General features: G+C 40.6%; 1 protein-coding gene across 1 annotated transcript; it reads left to right on the top strand.

Moving 5' to 3' along the window:
• Positions 1-1,568: 1,568 nt before the first annotated feature.
• On the top strand, positions 1,569-13,428 carry LOC115112071 (lysosomal acid phosphatase-like). Its single transcript, XM_029638817.2, has 11 exons — positions 1,569-1,777; positions 2,300-2,395; positions 3,028-3,114; positions 3,379-3,531; positions 3,673-3,771; positions 4,813-4,902; positions 5,574-5,706; positions 8,847-8,935; positions 9,333-9,439; positions 9,599-9,774; positions 12,221-13,428. Exons 1-11 carry the CDS (start codon positions 1,691-1,693, stop codon positions 12,349-12,351), a joined length of 1,248 nt encoding a protein of 415 aa, XP_029494677.1. The 5' UTR covers positions 1,569-1,690; the 3' UTR covers positions 12,352-13,428.
• Positions 13,429-17,372: the final 3,944 nt, after the last annotated feature.

Below are 17,372 nucleotides of genomic sequence, written 5' to 3'. Positions count from 1 at the left end.
TGGGGTATACTTTGATACTAGAATGACTTGGGCAGGACACATTGAGAGAGTGGTGGGAAGTGTAAGAAGATACTAAATGTGATGTGCTGTCGGACAGGGAAGGAGTGGTGGGGGGCTAGGTGTGCCTCATTGAAGACCATATATGTTGCATTGATCCAATCTGTAATAGACTATGGAAGTATAGTGTATGGTTAGGCAGCCCGTACATCATTGGAAAGACTAGATGTCATACAGGGACAAGGACTCAGAATATGTAGTGGGGCGTTTTGGACATCCCCAGTGGCTGCACTACAAGTGGAGATGGGGGGAAATGCCATTGCAGATTAGGAGACAGCAGCTGGCAATGAATTATTGGGTCAGCCTACAGGGACATGGGGTATCTCATCCTGCGAAAGGGATTTCAGGCATGCTGGGAACATGAGCGAAGACAGAACAGGAGCTTTGGGTGGGTTGGTAATACCCAGGCGAAGGAGATGGGACTGTATGGAAGGGAGTTTAATCCAATGGTAGCTATCTCTGTGAACCCACCATGGCTACTCCCACCTCCAATAGTAGATTTAGCAGTATTGGAGAGACTAGGGAAAGATGGGGAGGGTGTTGATCCATCAGATTTGTTTAAAAGATGTCTGGATACTGTGTATCAGAATTTTGTGGCCATTTGCACAAATGGTTCAAAAGATCCAAGGACAGGATGCACTGGGTCAGCTTTTGTAGTGCAGGAATGTGGGGTGAGAGTTAGGAAATGTATTACAGATCATCTGGCTGTATATCTGGCAGAGATGATGGCCATACTGTTGGCCTTGCAGTGGGTGGAGGAAGTTAAGCCAGCAAGTGTAGTTATTTGCTCTGATTCATGTGCAGTGCTAAGGAGTCTCCAGTCCTTTATATCACGTAGCAGACGACCTGCTTTATGAGGTGCTACAAACCCATGGCAGGAGTAAACAAATGGGTGTACAGATAATATTTACATGGGTCCCAGCTCGTGGGAGTGGAGGGGAACGAGGCAGTTGATGTACTGGCTAAACAAGCACTAAGTAGTGGGGATGTTGATGTGGTAGTTTCAAAGAGCAAGGCAGAGGCAAAAAGCATGATATGGACAGTGATGGTGGAGAAATGGCAGGAGCAGTGGAGTAGAGATACTAATGGCAGGCATTTATTTCAAGTACAGAGGAATGTAGGGCAGGGGAGAATGGAAGGAAGGGACAGAAGAGAGGAGGCTATATATACAAGACTAAGGGTGGGACACAGCCAGTTGAATAAGACCTTGCATGTGATCGGAAAGCATCCAACAGGAAAATGTGAGTATTGCCAGGAAACAGAGACAGTGGAGCATGTATTGATACAGCGGGAACATTATTGGAGGGAAAGAGAGAGGATGAGATATAGTATGAGGGTGAAGGGAATACAGGAAATTAGTTTAAAGAGTATATTGAGTAGGCACATAATTAGATGCAGTCTAAAATATGTTGTTATCTTTTTTAAGAGCAACGGGGCTGGCAGGTAGGATTTCAGTTCTCCCTGTCGCTGGCCTACACTCCAGTACAGTAGGTGGCGGTAATGCACCATAACGTTGGATGCCAACCGCCGATAAACCCCACCGAAGAAGTTCATCTCTAGCTTGTTTGTGCCTCTATTCTTTATTTGAATGGTTGTTTTATAGCTACAGTTTTCAACCGACTAGCCGTTGAAGATGAACTCCACTGTATTGCTATTATTGACAATGTCCGTTGTATTAGGCAAAGTTGTTGGAGACAGAAGACTGACATTTGTAACTGTGGTGAGTATGCTAGTTATCTAGCGTATATAGTTGATATGCAAGTTGACTTGTTTAGCTTAAGTTCGCCAGCTAGGGGAAATAACGTTAGCTATCAAAACCTGTTCTGCTGTTGGCTAGCATTGGCTCTGGTAAACCTTATCGAGTCTGGACAGTTAGTGCTTTGTATCTTGCTAACTTTAAGCTAATAACGATTAACTGTTGCCTGTTTTAGGTCTGTACAAGCTAACGTTAGTGACCCCAATGACTATTTCACGTAACGTTAACTAACTACGATACTGGATTGTTACTATGTTGAGTTTGCTTTAGTAAGTGTGGCGATGTTAATGCAAGACAAAATACACATTTGAGTTTAGCCTAATTGTGGTGTGGTTTTCGCTGAACTTCTTTATGCTGCTTGTGCTGGAAATGGAACAGCCCAGCTGTTCAATCAGTTTGTCACTTGCCTAGAATATCATGTTTGGGTGACTTTAATAGATTTTCAATGTTGAACAATGTCTGTATCCTATTACATGTTTTACCTAGCTTTACCGTCATGGTGACCGATCACCTGTCAAAGCCTACCCTACTGATCGCTACCAGGAGAGCTCTTGGCCTCAGGGCTTTGGACAGCTCTCGCAGGTAAAGGCCAAAAATGTATTTTGACTGAATAACACTAGCCTAAATTTCAGAACCTGTTTTGCTAACATTCCACTACTTGTACTCAGTGTCATGCTAATGTCATGTTTAGCTTTTAGTCTTTTATATTTGACTAGCCAAGTCCATTAACCTTTATTTATTATTAACTCGGCAAGACAGTTAAGAACAAATTATTATTTTCAATGATGGCCTAGGAACAGTGGGTTAACTGCCTTGTTCAGGGGCAGAAAGACAGATTTGTACCATGTCAGCTCGGTGAATCGAACTTGCAACCTTTCAGTTACTAGCCCAACGCTCTAACCACCCTGCTGCCCAATTAAGAACAAATTCTTATTTACATTGACGGCCTACAGGGAAACAGTGGGTTAACTGCCTTGTTCAGGGGCAGAACAACCGATTTTTACCTTTTCAGCTTGGGGATTAGATCCAGCAACCTTTCTGTTACTGGCCCAACACTCCAACCACTAGGCTACCTGCCAACTTGATAAGGAGTGGAATGATACTTCAAACTAACTTTTACCCAAGCTAGAATGAGTGTTGAAGAAGGATCCTGATGCACTGACGGGTGTGGTTCTTGATGTACTAATAGCACACCGTTTCTATGATCCCTACAGGTAGGAATGAGGCAGCACTTTGAGCTGGGACAAGCGCTGCGGAAACGCTATCAGGGTTTTCTCAATGATACCTATGACCGACGTGAGGTAATTTATAGTTTAGTTCCTTGTTGAAACTATGATGGTTCTATCTCTGTCACACAATCATTTCAATGAGAAAAGTGAAGATAAAGATTTTCAAATTGTATTGTGTGTATCGCCCATGTTAAACAAACTGTGCACTCTGTCCAAGTAATGGACTCTCTTCCTATAATGCACTAAGTCTTGAAGTATGTAAAGCCAGCTCTAGGCTGTAGCCACAACTGCATAAATAAGGGATAACCACTACCCCTCCTATTGTTCATTGTCTAGATTGCTGTGAGAAGCACAGACTATGACCGGACCTTGATGAGTGCAGAGGCCAACTTGGCTGGATTGTACCCTCCCAATGGATCACAGGTCTTCAACCCAACACTGGAGTGGCAGCCTATTCCTGTTCACACTGTACCCCAGTTTGAGGAGAGGGTGAGCAGGGTGCTGAGGTCTTTGGTTACATCCAAAGATGAACAGCTGCCACAAAATACATTCTGAATAGGATTGTTTTAAATAATAAGTTATTGGCTACCTCCATACTAATGTTTCCATCTAAAAATGTATTTATTTCAGCTTTTGTCGTTTCCCATTCCGGGTTGCCCTCGTTATAAAATCCTCATGAATGAGACGGAACACTCAGAAAAGTACCTCAACGTGACATTTCTATACAAAGTAAGTGTCACTGAAATTAAGGCGAAGACTGGCTAATGAGGCTAGATACTTATTCCTTTGAAAAGGGATTACCTTTTCGTTAATTGTCTATGGTTTGAGGCACAAACCGTTAGTACATCTGTATTTTTGTTCGTCACACGCAATATCAAAGGCAGCTCTGGGTCGATTTTGACGAAACTGTGAATTATGCATCTTGCCAGAGATCTGCATTTACAAAATTAAACTGATTGGCCAGATGGTGGCGCTATAACAGGTGATTGAAAATGCTAACTTTGAAAGGTCACGTCCCTACTAACCCCGTTTGACCTAAAGTCATGAAATAATGGACATGGTTGCCTCTCCTCACAAGGATCAAATTTGCTTCAGGGACCCAAGATTAATTTTCTGCCACTAAGACTTTTTTGAAAAACGCTATTCTGTCACCGATTGACGATCTGCACGAAACATGATATGTGGCCTCTATGGACAAAGGTCTCTCAACACAATACTTTCCAGACTAGTACCTAAAACAACATGGCCGCTATTGCCCAGTAAACATTCATATGGGCGTGGTCTGGCACATAAATTCATATAAATCAGTCAAGGATATTTGTGTTTTAACAAAATTTAGTACACATGTTGCAAACACTGTCGAGACTGAACATATACAATAACATTCATATTGGCCACATGGTGGCGCTAGAATGGGCACGTTTACATCTCTTGATCTGTTTGACTCCGAGTGATAATTACGTACACGTGCTCAGGGATACAAGTCTAGTTAACCCACGTGATATTTCAGATACCACTTGGCCGATTTTGACGAGACTTGGGTGAATAATGCGTCTTGCCATAGAGATCCGTCATTTACAAAATTACACTGATTGGCCTAGGGGGCGCTGCATAATTTGTGGGGGATGGCATGTTTGCAGTTGCCTTGTTTCTACCTTGTTTTGAATTTCTTCTCCATCACTTGCCAACCACACATGTTGGCACTTCATCAATCTTAACTTTGAATGCCCCTTGTCTAGATTATCATTGTTTGATCCTTTGCTCTTACAGGACTTAATAACGATGATACAGGAGAGAACTGGTCTGAAGAACACCAACATTGAGACTGTTTGGAGTGTCTATGACACCCTGTTCTGTGAGGTACGAAGCTTATATTACCTATGATAGCTATAATTCCTTACAGTTTTATCACTTTGCTTACTATCCATGTAGAATATATTTTGCGACATGTTACAGAATTTCCACCGTACAGTTTGCCATAAATCATGCAGATTAAGTGAATGTTAAACTTTTACGTTAGTATGGGAAATGTTACCACAGGCAGAATTTTAGCTAGTGAGAAACCACAGTGGTTTATGTGAAAGTGAAAACAGAACTGTGTGCTGGTGCTGTGGCTACTCAGTCTTATGACTGTTGAGAGGTGCGGGAAGTCATGTCAGTCTACTCTGGTCAGCTGAAATCAACCTGACATGTAAAGACATTTGGAAATGGTTGGGGAGACACAAATGCAGCAATGTGGTCATAGATTGTTTCTGGCCAGATCAAAACAATTATTTGTATATCAAGAAATGTGTTCAATAAGAAATTTAGCCGATATCTACTTTCATTTTATTGGTGGTTACCTTGGTAACCTTGTTTTATTCGATGTTCTACACTGTAATGGTAGCAATATCATGCTATTTTACTTTAGAGACAACAGCATGTAGATTGAATTGGATTATCTTACAAACATTGTTGTGTAATTTCACCTTGATGCAGTGTCATGATTATATTGGACTTTTAGTTTTCATTCTCCATCCATGTAATTTCAGGCAAGGCACAACATGACCGCTCCTGACTGGGTGACCCCTAACATCATGGATGATCTGAGAAAGCTCAAGGACTTTGGCTTTGAAATCATGTTTGAGGTCTACAAGCATCAGGAGAAAAGCCGGCTCCAAGGAGGTAATGCCAACTGTCAGAATGGGAAGGGCAGAAACTTGTTTTAGCTTAGCTATCTACATTCCCTTTGTATGTGCTATTTAGTGATGGCCAAGGCTGCGGAGCTGTAGGTAACTGTCCTGTCCCACCTCTCTGGTTTCCTTTTCCCCACACCTGGGCCCAGTTTTTCAAAAGTTCTATCTGGATTTCGCCTGTCGGATAGGTTTAATTGCATAGAAATGGAATGAATAGAACAGACATGTGGTGGAAATTCTACCTTTAACTAATAATGAGGAGAGGCAAAGTCAATAATCAAAATATCACTTTTATTAACTTATTATAATAAGAGGCTGGTTGCACCACACAGGTGAAATGGAGTAAGAGCCTCCTGTACAAAGAGTACCTGGCCTTATATAGTCAAGTTATCCCATTCAAGCATCTGCAAAAACACGTGACCCTGTGTACAGTGCCTTGCAAAGTATTCATCCCCCTTGGCGTTTTTCCTATTTTATTGCATTACAACATGTAATTTAAATAGATTTTTATTTGGATTTCAAAATAGTCCAAATTGGTGAAGTGAAATGAAAAATATGACTTGTTAAAAAATATTCTGACATTTTTTTATACAAAAAATGGAAAAGTGGTATTCACCCCCTTTCACCCCCTTTGCTATGAAGCCCCTAAATAAGATCTGGTGCAACCAATTACCTTCAGAAGTCATAATTAGTTAGGTTGCACACAGGTGGACTTTATTTAAGTGTCACATGATCTCAGTGTGTATATATACACCTGTTCTGAAAGGCCCCAGAGTCTGCAACACCACTAAGCAAGGGGCACCACCAATCAAGCGGCACCATGAAGACCAAGGAGCTCTCCAAACAGGTCAGGGACAAAGTTGTGGAGAAGTTCAGATCAGGGTTGGGTTGTAAAAAAAATATTAAAAACTTTGAACAACCCACGGAGTACCATTTAAATCCATTATTAAGAAATGGAAAGAATACGGCACCACAACAAACCTCTCGAGAGAGCCGCCCACCAAAACTCACAGACTAGGCAAGGAGGGCATTAATCAGAAAGGCAACAAAGAGACCAAATATAACCCTGAAGGAGCTGCAAAGCTCCACAGTGGAGATTGGAGCCCTACACTCTGCAGAGCTGGGCTTTAATGAAGAGTGGCCAGAAAAAAAGCCATTGTTCAAAGAAAAAAATAAGCAAACACGTTTGGTGTTCGCCAAAAGGCATGTGGCAGACTCCCCAAACATGTGGAAGAGGGTACTCTGGTCAGATGAGACTAAAATTGATATTTTTGGCCATCAAGGAAAACACTATGTCTGGCGCAAACCCAACATCCCTCATCACCCCGAGAACAACATCCCCACAGTGAAGCATGGTGGTGGTAGCATCATGCTGTGGGGATGTTTATCCATTGGCAGGGACTGGGAAACTGGTCAGATTTCAAGGAATGATGGATGGCACTAAATACAGGGAAATTCTTGAGGGAAACCTGTTTGTCTTCCAGAGATTTGAGACCGAGACAGAGATTCACCTTCCAGCAGGACAATGATGCTAAGGATACTGCTAAAGCAACACTTGAGTGGTTTAAGGGAAAACATTTCAATGTCTTGGAATGGCCTAGTCAAAGCCTAGACCTCAATCCAATTGACTATCTGTGGTATGACAAAGATTGCTGTACACCAGCAGAACCCATCCAACTTGAAGGAGCTGGAGCAGTTTTGCCTTTGAAGAATGGGCAAAAATCCCAGTGGCTAGATGTGCCAAGCTTATAGAGACAAACCCTAAGAATCATGCAGCTGTAATTACTGCAAATGGTGGCTCTATAAAGTTTTGACTTTGGGGGGGTGAACAGTTATGCACGCTCAAGTTTGTTTCATTCTTTTTTTTAAATTTGCATCTTCAAAGTGGTAGGCGTGTTGTGTAAATGAATTGATACAACCCCCCCAAAAAAATCTATTTTCATTGCATGTTGTAAGGCAACAAAATTGGAAAAATTCCAAGGGGGATGAATACTTTCGCAAGCCACTGTGTGTGTGTGTGTGTGTGTGTGAAGGGAGACAACTGGGTGAAAAGGTTGCCTCTGTCTGTTACAACTGAGTGAGGACAATCGGGACCAGAATGACAGAGGAAGTATGTCTGGAGTTACTTCCTAACAGTAGCGCAACTGTTCCCCCAGTTTGGGCAAGCAAGTGCCTTTAACTGACGGCCCAGATTATGTATGGTCGTACTGGTCACACACACAAAACATTAATATTTGGCCCAGAAACAGGCTCCAAACAGAATAGCTTTATCGTTGGTGTGCAGGATATAACATTTACTGTCTCCAGCTAACTTAAGAAGAACCAGTCCGTTTCTGTCAATTCTTGGCTGAGTGCCCAGACATCATGGGGTCATTCTACACACAGAACAGTTAGACAGGCCTCTATTAATGCGCACACGCTTTTCTATCTTATGAGTTTAAAGAAATGAACTCAAGCACAATGCCTAGGCTTAAAGACAGTTATTTTAATACAAAAGCATTAGTAAGGTTTAACAGAAAATGCCTTCACACATCCTTGGCCACATGAGAGAAATGTGACCATTTGAACAATCATCCTAAAATCACAAAATAAATGAGGTTGTGTTGTCTTACAATAACTTCAAAACAATGGTATTAAATTATGTTGAAGACTATAATTCTGTGCTCTTGCAGACATTGATTCAGCTTTGATCTTACTTTAGTAACAAGCACCATTTGCCAGAGTAGCCTGTTCTCTACGGGTAGAGCATAGACTGTGCGTAAAGTAGAGGGTACTGCACATGCGCAGAAGCTTCGGGACCTTTATCTGTCGGGAAGAGGGGTCCATAAAAGTTGGATGGGCAGCCACTCCGTTTAGCTATTGCAATTATTCATTTGGCCATCAAATATATGGAAGAGAGACTAGAGATTTGAATATGCATTCATACATATTTGAGTTGAGCATACTAAGCCAAACGGTTAAACTACTTTGCACATCATCGAGATAAGAGTAACCACACACCCACCATTTGATGTCAGCTGATGTTTTATGTAATGCCAATAGCACTGAAGGAATGAGATAAGAGATGGTAAATATTCTCATTGTCTAGATAACTGCTCACTTATATGCTTTTACTACTCCATCAAATAGGTGTCCTATTGGGTAGCATTGTAAATAACATCTCAGAGTCTGCACTTCCTGACTCTAATCGCCGTCTGAAGATGATGATGCTCTCTGCGGTAAGCTTTTAAATCTTGTGCATGATCTCCTTTTATGTGGATGCTTTAGCCTGTTTGCTGGAAATTGTTCATCTAATGCAGGGGCGGGTAACTGGTGGCTCATGCAGCCGGTGGCCCCTGTTTTGTAGGCCCGCGGATCAATTTAAATTTTGGGGGAGGAGAACTCAATCGGGGTCTCAACTTACTGTTTAGAGTTAGAATAATAAAATACACATGGTGGACTTTTGAAATTTGGTTGTGCGTCAGCTGGGGGGGGGGGGGGCTGTGTAAATGTGGGTACTCATACTGACGAGCCACTGTGGCCCCTCATGATTTTTTGTTGTTGTGTGTATGGCCCCCACCCCCATCAAAGTTGCCTATCCCTAATCCAATGCTTGAGTCTTGTGTTACTTTTCAGCATGACACCACCATTGTGGCTTTGCAGTCGAGTTTGAGTATCTTCAATGGAAAGCAGCCACCCTATGCCTCCTGCCACATATTTGAACTCTATCAGGAAGACAACGGGTAGGTTGTACTGTGATGGAATAAGACCCAAATAGCTATTCCAAGCATTATGTGGTTATACTGTATTATCTCGAATAAGCTAAATTCAGTCAAAATAAATATATATTCGATTTTGAGATCTGCTGTCCGTCTGATATAGAAAGTTTAACTCTTCTTTAGATCATTCACAGTGGCCATGTTTTACCGCAATGACACCAGAAGAGCGCCTTACCAACTGGCTGTACCTAGCTGTGACCTCTTCTGCCCCCTGGAGGACTTTGTGCGCCTCACCAAACCATCCATCCCAGAGGATTGGGGCAAGGAGTGCATGGTGGAGTCTCCTAGAAAGGATAAAGGTATGATGGCCGTTTGATGAAGAGCCTTGAAGCCATAGAATGTAGAACACTTTAAAGGAATACTTCAGGATTTTGTCAGAAGCCGTTTATCTACTTCCCCAGTGTAAGATGAACTTGTGGATACAATTTTTATGTCTCTGTGTGCAGTTTGAAGAAGGTTGCTCACTAGCGTTACCCATAGACTTCCAGTCATTGCACTAACGCTAGTTAGCATTGGCTTGCAAAACTACCTCCTACTTCCTTCATACTAGACACACAAAATTGTATCCACGAGTTCATCTGACTCTGGGGAAATAGATAAAGGGACAAAATCTCAAAGTATCCCTTGAAATTAAAAAGATGCAAGAAAGAAGATTTTGACACCCACTGTCTCTGATTGTTCTGAAATGGTTTCTGTAGTTAGAAATGGAAAAGATAAGCATTCAGTCAACATTATTTTGTTGAAATATCATTTGATCTCTGAGAAATTAGCCTAATTAAATTGCACCTCCCCTCTGCGCACACCACACGTTTAATTATTTTACAAAATTATTGTAACCAGTAGAATGTTATATACTACCGTTCAAAAGTTTGGGGTCACTTACATACAGGAAATTAGTTGCAAAATAAATAGGAAATTATGTTTTTTAATAGAAGTAGTAATTGTGTCCTTCAAACTTTGGCTTCGTCAAAGAATTCTCCATTTACAGCAGTTATAGCCTTGCAGATCTTTGGCATTCTAGTTGTCAATTTGTTGAGGTAGTCTGAAGAGATTTCGCCCCATGCTTCCTGAAGCACCTCCCACAAGTTGAATGGTCTTGATGGGCACTTCTTACGTACCATACGGTCAAGCTGCCCCCACAACAGCTCAATAGGGTTGAGATCTGGTGACTGCTGGCCACTCCATTATAGACGGAATACCAGCTGACTGCTTCTTCCCTAAATTGTTGTATAGTTTGGAGCCATACTTTGGGCCATTGTCCTGTTGTAGGAGGAGATTATCTCCAATTTAACACCGTCCACAGTATATGGCATGGCGTTGCAAAATGGAGTGATAGCCTTCCTTCTTCAAGATCCCTTTTACCCTGTACAAAATCCCCCACTTTACCACCACCAAAGCACCCCCAGACCATCACATTGCCTCAACCATGCTTGACAGGTGGCGTCAAGCATACCTCTAGCATCATAATTTTTTTCTGCACCTCACGAATATTCTTCTTTGTGATCCAAACACCTCAACTTAGATTTCTGTCAATAACACTTTTTTTCCAAGCTTCCACTGTCTGTTCTTCTGCCCATCTTACAATTTTATTTTTTGGGGCCAGTCTGAGAGATGGCTTTTTCTTTACAACTCTGCCTAGGTCAGTCGCCTCTTCACTGTTGACGTTGAGACGGGTGTTTTGCGGGTACTATTTAATGAAGCAGCCAGTTGAGGACTTGTGAGGCATCTGTTTCTCAAACTAGACACTAATGTACTTGTGCTCTTGCTCAGTTGTGCACTGGGGCCTCCCACTCCTCTTTCTATTCTGGTTGGAGCCAGTTTGCGCTGTTCTGTGAAGGGAGTAGTACACAGCGTTTTACGAGATCTTCAGTTTCTTGGCAATTTCTTGCTTGGAATAGCCTTCATTTCTCAGAACAAGAATAGACTGACTAGTGTCAGAAGAAAGGTCTTTGTTTCTGGCCATTTTGAGCCTGTAATCGAACCCACAAATGCTGATGCTCCAGATACTCAACTAGTCTAAAGAAGGCCAGTTAATATTATTTAAATCAGGACAACAGTTTTCAGCTGTGCTAACATAATTGCAAAAAGGTTTTCAAATGATCAATTTGAAACGATAAACTTTGATTAGCTAACACAACGTACCATTGGAACACAGGAGTGATGGTTGCGGATAATTTGCCTACGTAGATATTCCATAAAAATCAGCTGTTTCCAGCTACACTAGTAATTTACAACATTAACAATGTCTACATTTTATTTCTGAACAATTTAATATTTTAATGGACCAACAAAAATGTATTTTCTTTCTAAAACAAGGACAATTCTAAGTGACTCAACTTTTGAACAAATGTATGCATGTTATTTTATTTTTTTACCCCTAAAAAATAATATATGGGGGATTGGAAATGATGCAGACAATTACATTGATGGAAGCTACAAACTATCTACAATGTTAAAGCTGAGCCACCACCTAGAAATTAGGAAAAAGGAGCACATTTGGACAATATATTTATTAAATATAAGAATAATATAAATTTAAAATTGCCAATTTTGGGTGCAATTAGTGGAATTTTTTTCAGATAAATTATATTTCAACAGAATAAAGTTGCAGGAATGCTTATGTTTCTAGCTGCAGGAACTATTTCAGAACACTTTGAGATGTTGGGTGTCATTGTTTGCTGAAATGACATGGAACGACTAATATTGTGTGTTTGTCATATCTACTGTCTTCTCTGGTCTCATCAGAGGTGGTCATCGGACTAGCAGTTTGTGGCTGTTTGCTCTTCCTCCTTATCGTCCTCCTGCTCGCTGTGCTTTGTCGGCAACGTGATCCCTCCAACGGATACAGTCAGATTCACACTGAGATTGAGTCTTGACAAATGTTCAAACTCCACCATAGGCAGGATTCATGGGATAGTGAAGATGTTTGAATGCCTCAGTTCTGCCCTCTGGTGGGGATGCAGGAAAAGGGAACACTGGACTGCTTTTAGTGCAACTTTTATTTTTTAAATATTTCCTTCAAAGTGGACTGTGGCCTTTTACCAAAAATGCACAGAAACTTACTTGAGAGGACAAAGATGATCTAGTCCTCTAGTCATCTGTTGTCATGGTAAGTATTCCTAAGCTTGTAAATGAAGTCGGCTACTGGATTTGGACAACTGCCTTTTTAATGTTTTCAAATACTACTTGTACTCATTTTACTCACGGGTCCAAGTCACCTATCCAGCGTTCTTACAAAATGTGGACCACTGGATGCTTCATGCTTGTTTGATTCTCCCCTTGAAGAATAATGATCATTGTGACACTGAACCTGAGGACTGCTTGTGCTTCATTCTCTCCAAAGAACAGATTTTGTCCAACACTGTACTGAGCATTCTTCTAGCAAGTAATTTTATAAAGAATGCTATTTATTTCCCCTGGTGGTGACTGTCATGGTACTTGGAGAAGCCTTCACATCACGGTACTCTTGGTGAAGGCTTTGCTCTATATGTCAGAGGAACCTACTAACAAGCCTGTCATGCTTTGTGCCTTGGGCTGTTAGATTCCATTTAAGGCACAGCAATTCATGTATTTGCTGAAACTGCTACATGTATCTGTCACTGTGCCCTCGTTCTGCTCTTTTAAAACTGCCTCCTGAGGTTGTTTAGTTTAAGCACAAGTGATTACTTTTGAATCTACATCAGTTTTCACCCCCCCCCACACACAAAAAAAAGTTAAAATAAATAACTACATTGTAATTATTACAGTAATATACCTTTCTAAATTAGAGTGCAGAGTTCACAAACTGAGGAGGCTCTCCATCAAACAAGTCAGAGTATTTCAAGCAGCTGCCAGCTGTAATTAGTGCTGAGTGATTAGTGCTTTTTGAGGTGTTTTGGTTGTATTTTTTTAAACCTTAAATGCCTTGTGGGTTGAATGCTGTAACGCTAAATAAACAATTAATAAAAGTCCAATGTTTGTAGTGACTGCTTATTAGACATTTATTTACATGACTTTACTATAAAATATTTCAGTTTTATATATACATTAGATTTTATTTGACTATTTCATTCTGTCATCTCAGCTCTATACAAAATAAAACAAAAGTCCACAATGTTGGTAGGGACTGTAGATTACTGCTTATCACTTATTAACCATCATGCATTCTATAATTATACTATAATAAATAAAAACAATCTGTATTTTATTTTACTTTCATTTCTATAGAGCTGCTGCCTATGCTGTCTGACAATCACTTTTAGTAGTTAAGTAAATTAAGGTATAATTTTATGACTGAATACCAACTATTAATCACTTAGATCTATTTTCATGTAGAGATACCTTGAAGCAAACTACTCGCTATCCCTCTCGAGAGCCCATTCTTCTGTCTTTTCTCTCACTCTCCATGTCTTCCCCACACTAACGTAATGCAGCTGGTGTAAAAGAAACACAGACCAGAGAAGTTGGCTTTATCACCCGAGAAACGGCGCAATGTGCATGTTGAGCTCGGGGGGAAAAAGCACAATTGAACCGAGATCAATTGGTTAAAAATAACCGACATGTCGGTTAATCTCTTAGCGCTGGCTGTAGTTTCATTTGCATGTGTTCATCCCATTGTGTTTTCATGGGCAATTACTAATTATAATGGTGCCTATTGTTGAACCAGATGTCTGGTTAAAGTTGTCCAACTGATTTTTGCATACATCATGGGGTCTGTTAGTAATTAGATATGTAGAAGGGTGAGCCGGTCAAGGATCGATTCAGACAAAGTGGTAAATTGTATGACAAGCGACAGTTTATTCAGAGTGAAGATATCTGGTACAGCGTAATTACGGCTCTTCCGTTAGCTCGCATAGAACAGCAGGCAAGAGACCGTTAACAGTCAGCACACCCCTTATATGTGGAACAGAAAGTAGGTTGATTCTAGAAGATCGGATCTTTGGATTGGTTCAGGCTGGGTGTAGTCTGTAGTCTTCCGCCATTGGCTCAGTTGTCTGTCCGTCATCGTAGAATCCTCTTCGGGCACACAATGTTCGGCTAGAAAGGAGATTATGTGTGTGCGCTGGTTTGGCAGTTAGTGTGTAATGTGGGAGCTATCCTGTAGGGGACCCCACAGGCTTTACTGTGAGTTGTATCAATGTAATAGCAATAGGTTGGTCACCTGCATAAGAAATAGCATTTCTTTACAGGTCCAAATCATGTCTCAATTTTAACACGTCGCTGCAGTCGAGCTGTACATCATTTATGTGTATTGACAGACTGGAAAGTAATTCTGATCTGTAATATGTTGTGCTAACAGTCATAGATAATTGGTTTCACCATAGTGCTTGAATTATTGCAACAATACTTTGAGATTGTTTGCCTTTACGCTTGCAATGCTGTTTAATATTAATGCTTTTATGTCCTGATATGCTGGAAATTAGTTGTAAGCATTTTATGCGCTGGGAATTCGCAAGGCTTTATTTGAGTCACTGTTGATGTTTGGATTGCTTAAACTGCATTTTGAGTATATTTTTATCAATAGTCTTATTGCACTTTTTTTATTTTATGAAGTTCCATTCTTAAAATGATTTGGGCTAGTACTTGTTCCGAGACGTAGGGGAATATACAGGTGACTGACGAATTAAAGTTAAGTAATAGGGCGTTGGGTCACCACGAGGTGACAATCGCTTCAATGCGTCTTGGCATAGATTCTACAAGGGGGGAGTTTACCCAAGTGGAGCCCGAGTAAATGGAACGTACAGTAATATCCTTTAAATGCACATTTCTTTCTGCGTGTTCTGACCTTGACTTTAAGCATGAAAATTGCATGCGATTCACCCGCTATTCGTTTTGGGTGGAGATCAAAGAAATTAACGTGTGTCGGTGTGTCTACAGATACTGTATTCTTACATTGACTTAATTCCCCTCATTCCACAACTTTAACGCACGATGAATAAGGTCGAGCAACGTGTCGGTTCCTACTGGAACGACATAATTTTTCCCGATGGAATTAACACCATTCTACATGCACTTTAATTTACAAATTGATAAGAGCTACGTAAATTAATAAACTGTTTGGGAAAGGGGTTTGTAAATATAAATGACAATTGTTTTACATCTATTTTACCTGGAGACACATGTGACTATCAACATACTGTAACACCTTTTCCACCGTGGAGTTTGTGAAATGCTGGCTTTATAACCTTTCAGGGATGAAATTTGGAGACCCAAGTTGTCGGCTTCTGTAGCCATGCGCAAATGACCGTATAGGGCCAAACCTACAAGAGTTGATGATTATTAGGGTAGATTTGTAGGACTACTGTTCAACACCTATTGTACACTTCTCACCTTCCAATATTCATGGGTGGATCCATTGAATATGTTAACTTTCAGGATGAATCCAACCACTATTTTTGATCCACCAATACATGTTGTGCATAAAAGCTCTCCATCCCGTTTTCTAAAAGTATTCATAAGAACTTTCCTAACCCTAAATAATATACAGTATCAGATTTTCAAAGCTTACAATTGGTGCTGAAAATGGTGTATATACATGACTTTCTTTCATTGATACCTAATATTCTGAACTGTTCTCTATATTTTAGTGAGTCTGTGGAGAAAATTCAAATTATTGGTAAAGTGAATTTGGATTAAGTGAGCACTTTTTGCAGTTCCATATTCTGTAACCTCTTTCGACATCTATCCAATTTATTAGCCCAACACATGATACATTAATAAAATACTCAAGATGTTTCCTAATGTCACTGATCCTACCCTGTGCTTTGCGGGTTGAGCTTCCTGTTTGAAGCTTGCTCTATCTATCCCACTCTCACACCAATGAAGTGACGTGATTTTGATCATGTGGTTTTTCTGAAGGGGATTAGTAACAATAGTTGTGATTTTTTCTCTCGTCAGAACAAGAAATAAATACGCCAGTATTAAACTGACCCAGTTTGTCCCACTCTTTCTGAATTCACACTACACCATATTTAAAAGGATGGCCTTTGATAAATGTGCTGCAACCCATATTGAATGAACTCCACGAGAACATCTGTTAACCAGCAAGTGGGAAGGTTTTCGGCCGTTATTAATTAAATGTGTTCAACTCATGCAAGGGAACCACACCTGCAAACAGTGTTGCCATGTTCGGTTTTTCAGGACAAATTGGGCTACTTTGAAACCGCGGGTTTTGGCCGTTTTCTAAATTGCACCGCGGTCGCCATGGCATTTTTCTTAATATATATATTTCACTGTGATGATGCTGCTGACTGTCGGGCAGTGGCGCATGCTGTGTATGTGTGTTTTTGTTGAGATAACACTACAGTTATTGGTTGAGTCACGTTAGCTAGAGGAGAGAAAGCAGCAAAACTTTTAAAGTTGTAGGTAGGCTATTTGACATTATGGAGAGACCTATTTCCACCCCTTTTTTCATACAACATAATTATATGCAATAACTGATGCACAATAATTAATGTAGACAAAGCACAGGAACATGACTTTGGCGCACTAGCGCGCATTACATAAATTATCTCAAAGGTGGTTTAAACGGTATTCTACTGTTGACTGCTTAATGAAACGGTATCAAGCGAAGGGCTTTATGCATGCTCAGATCTTGGTTCTCGGGGGCAGCCCGAGTAGATATTTGAAATCCGTGTTGCCAACTAATTTTCAGGGTAAATTGCTAGAGGTAGGTTGATTTGTTGCTCAATTACGTTGTGATGTCATTGCGTGATAACGTAAAACTGCGTTATTACGTTGAATACACTCACTTTACTCAAATTGACTGGCCAGCTCGGCAAAAAATATGATTTGACGTTTGTTCAAGTACAGACTACGACTCTTTTCTGTACTTCTGGCCGTACAAATTTGTTTGAGACATGTTGATTGATGTAAGTTCTGTTCAAGATCAAACATTCGTGAGCAGCTATAGTCATTG

Source organism: Oncorhynchus nerka, linkage group LG27 (assembly GCF_034236695.1).
Source record: "Oncorhynchus nerka isolate Pitt River linkage group LG27, Oner_Uvic_2.0, whole genome shotgun sequence".
In the NCBI taxonomy this organism is placed as follows: domain Eukaryota; kingdom Metazoa; phylum Chordata; class Actinopteri; order Salmoniformes; family Salmonidae; genus Oncorhynchus; species Oncorhynchus nerka.
This window is presented reverse-complemented; position numbering and strand designations above follow the sequence as displayed.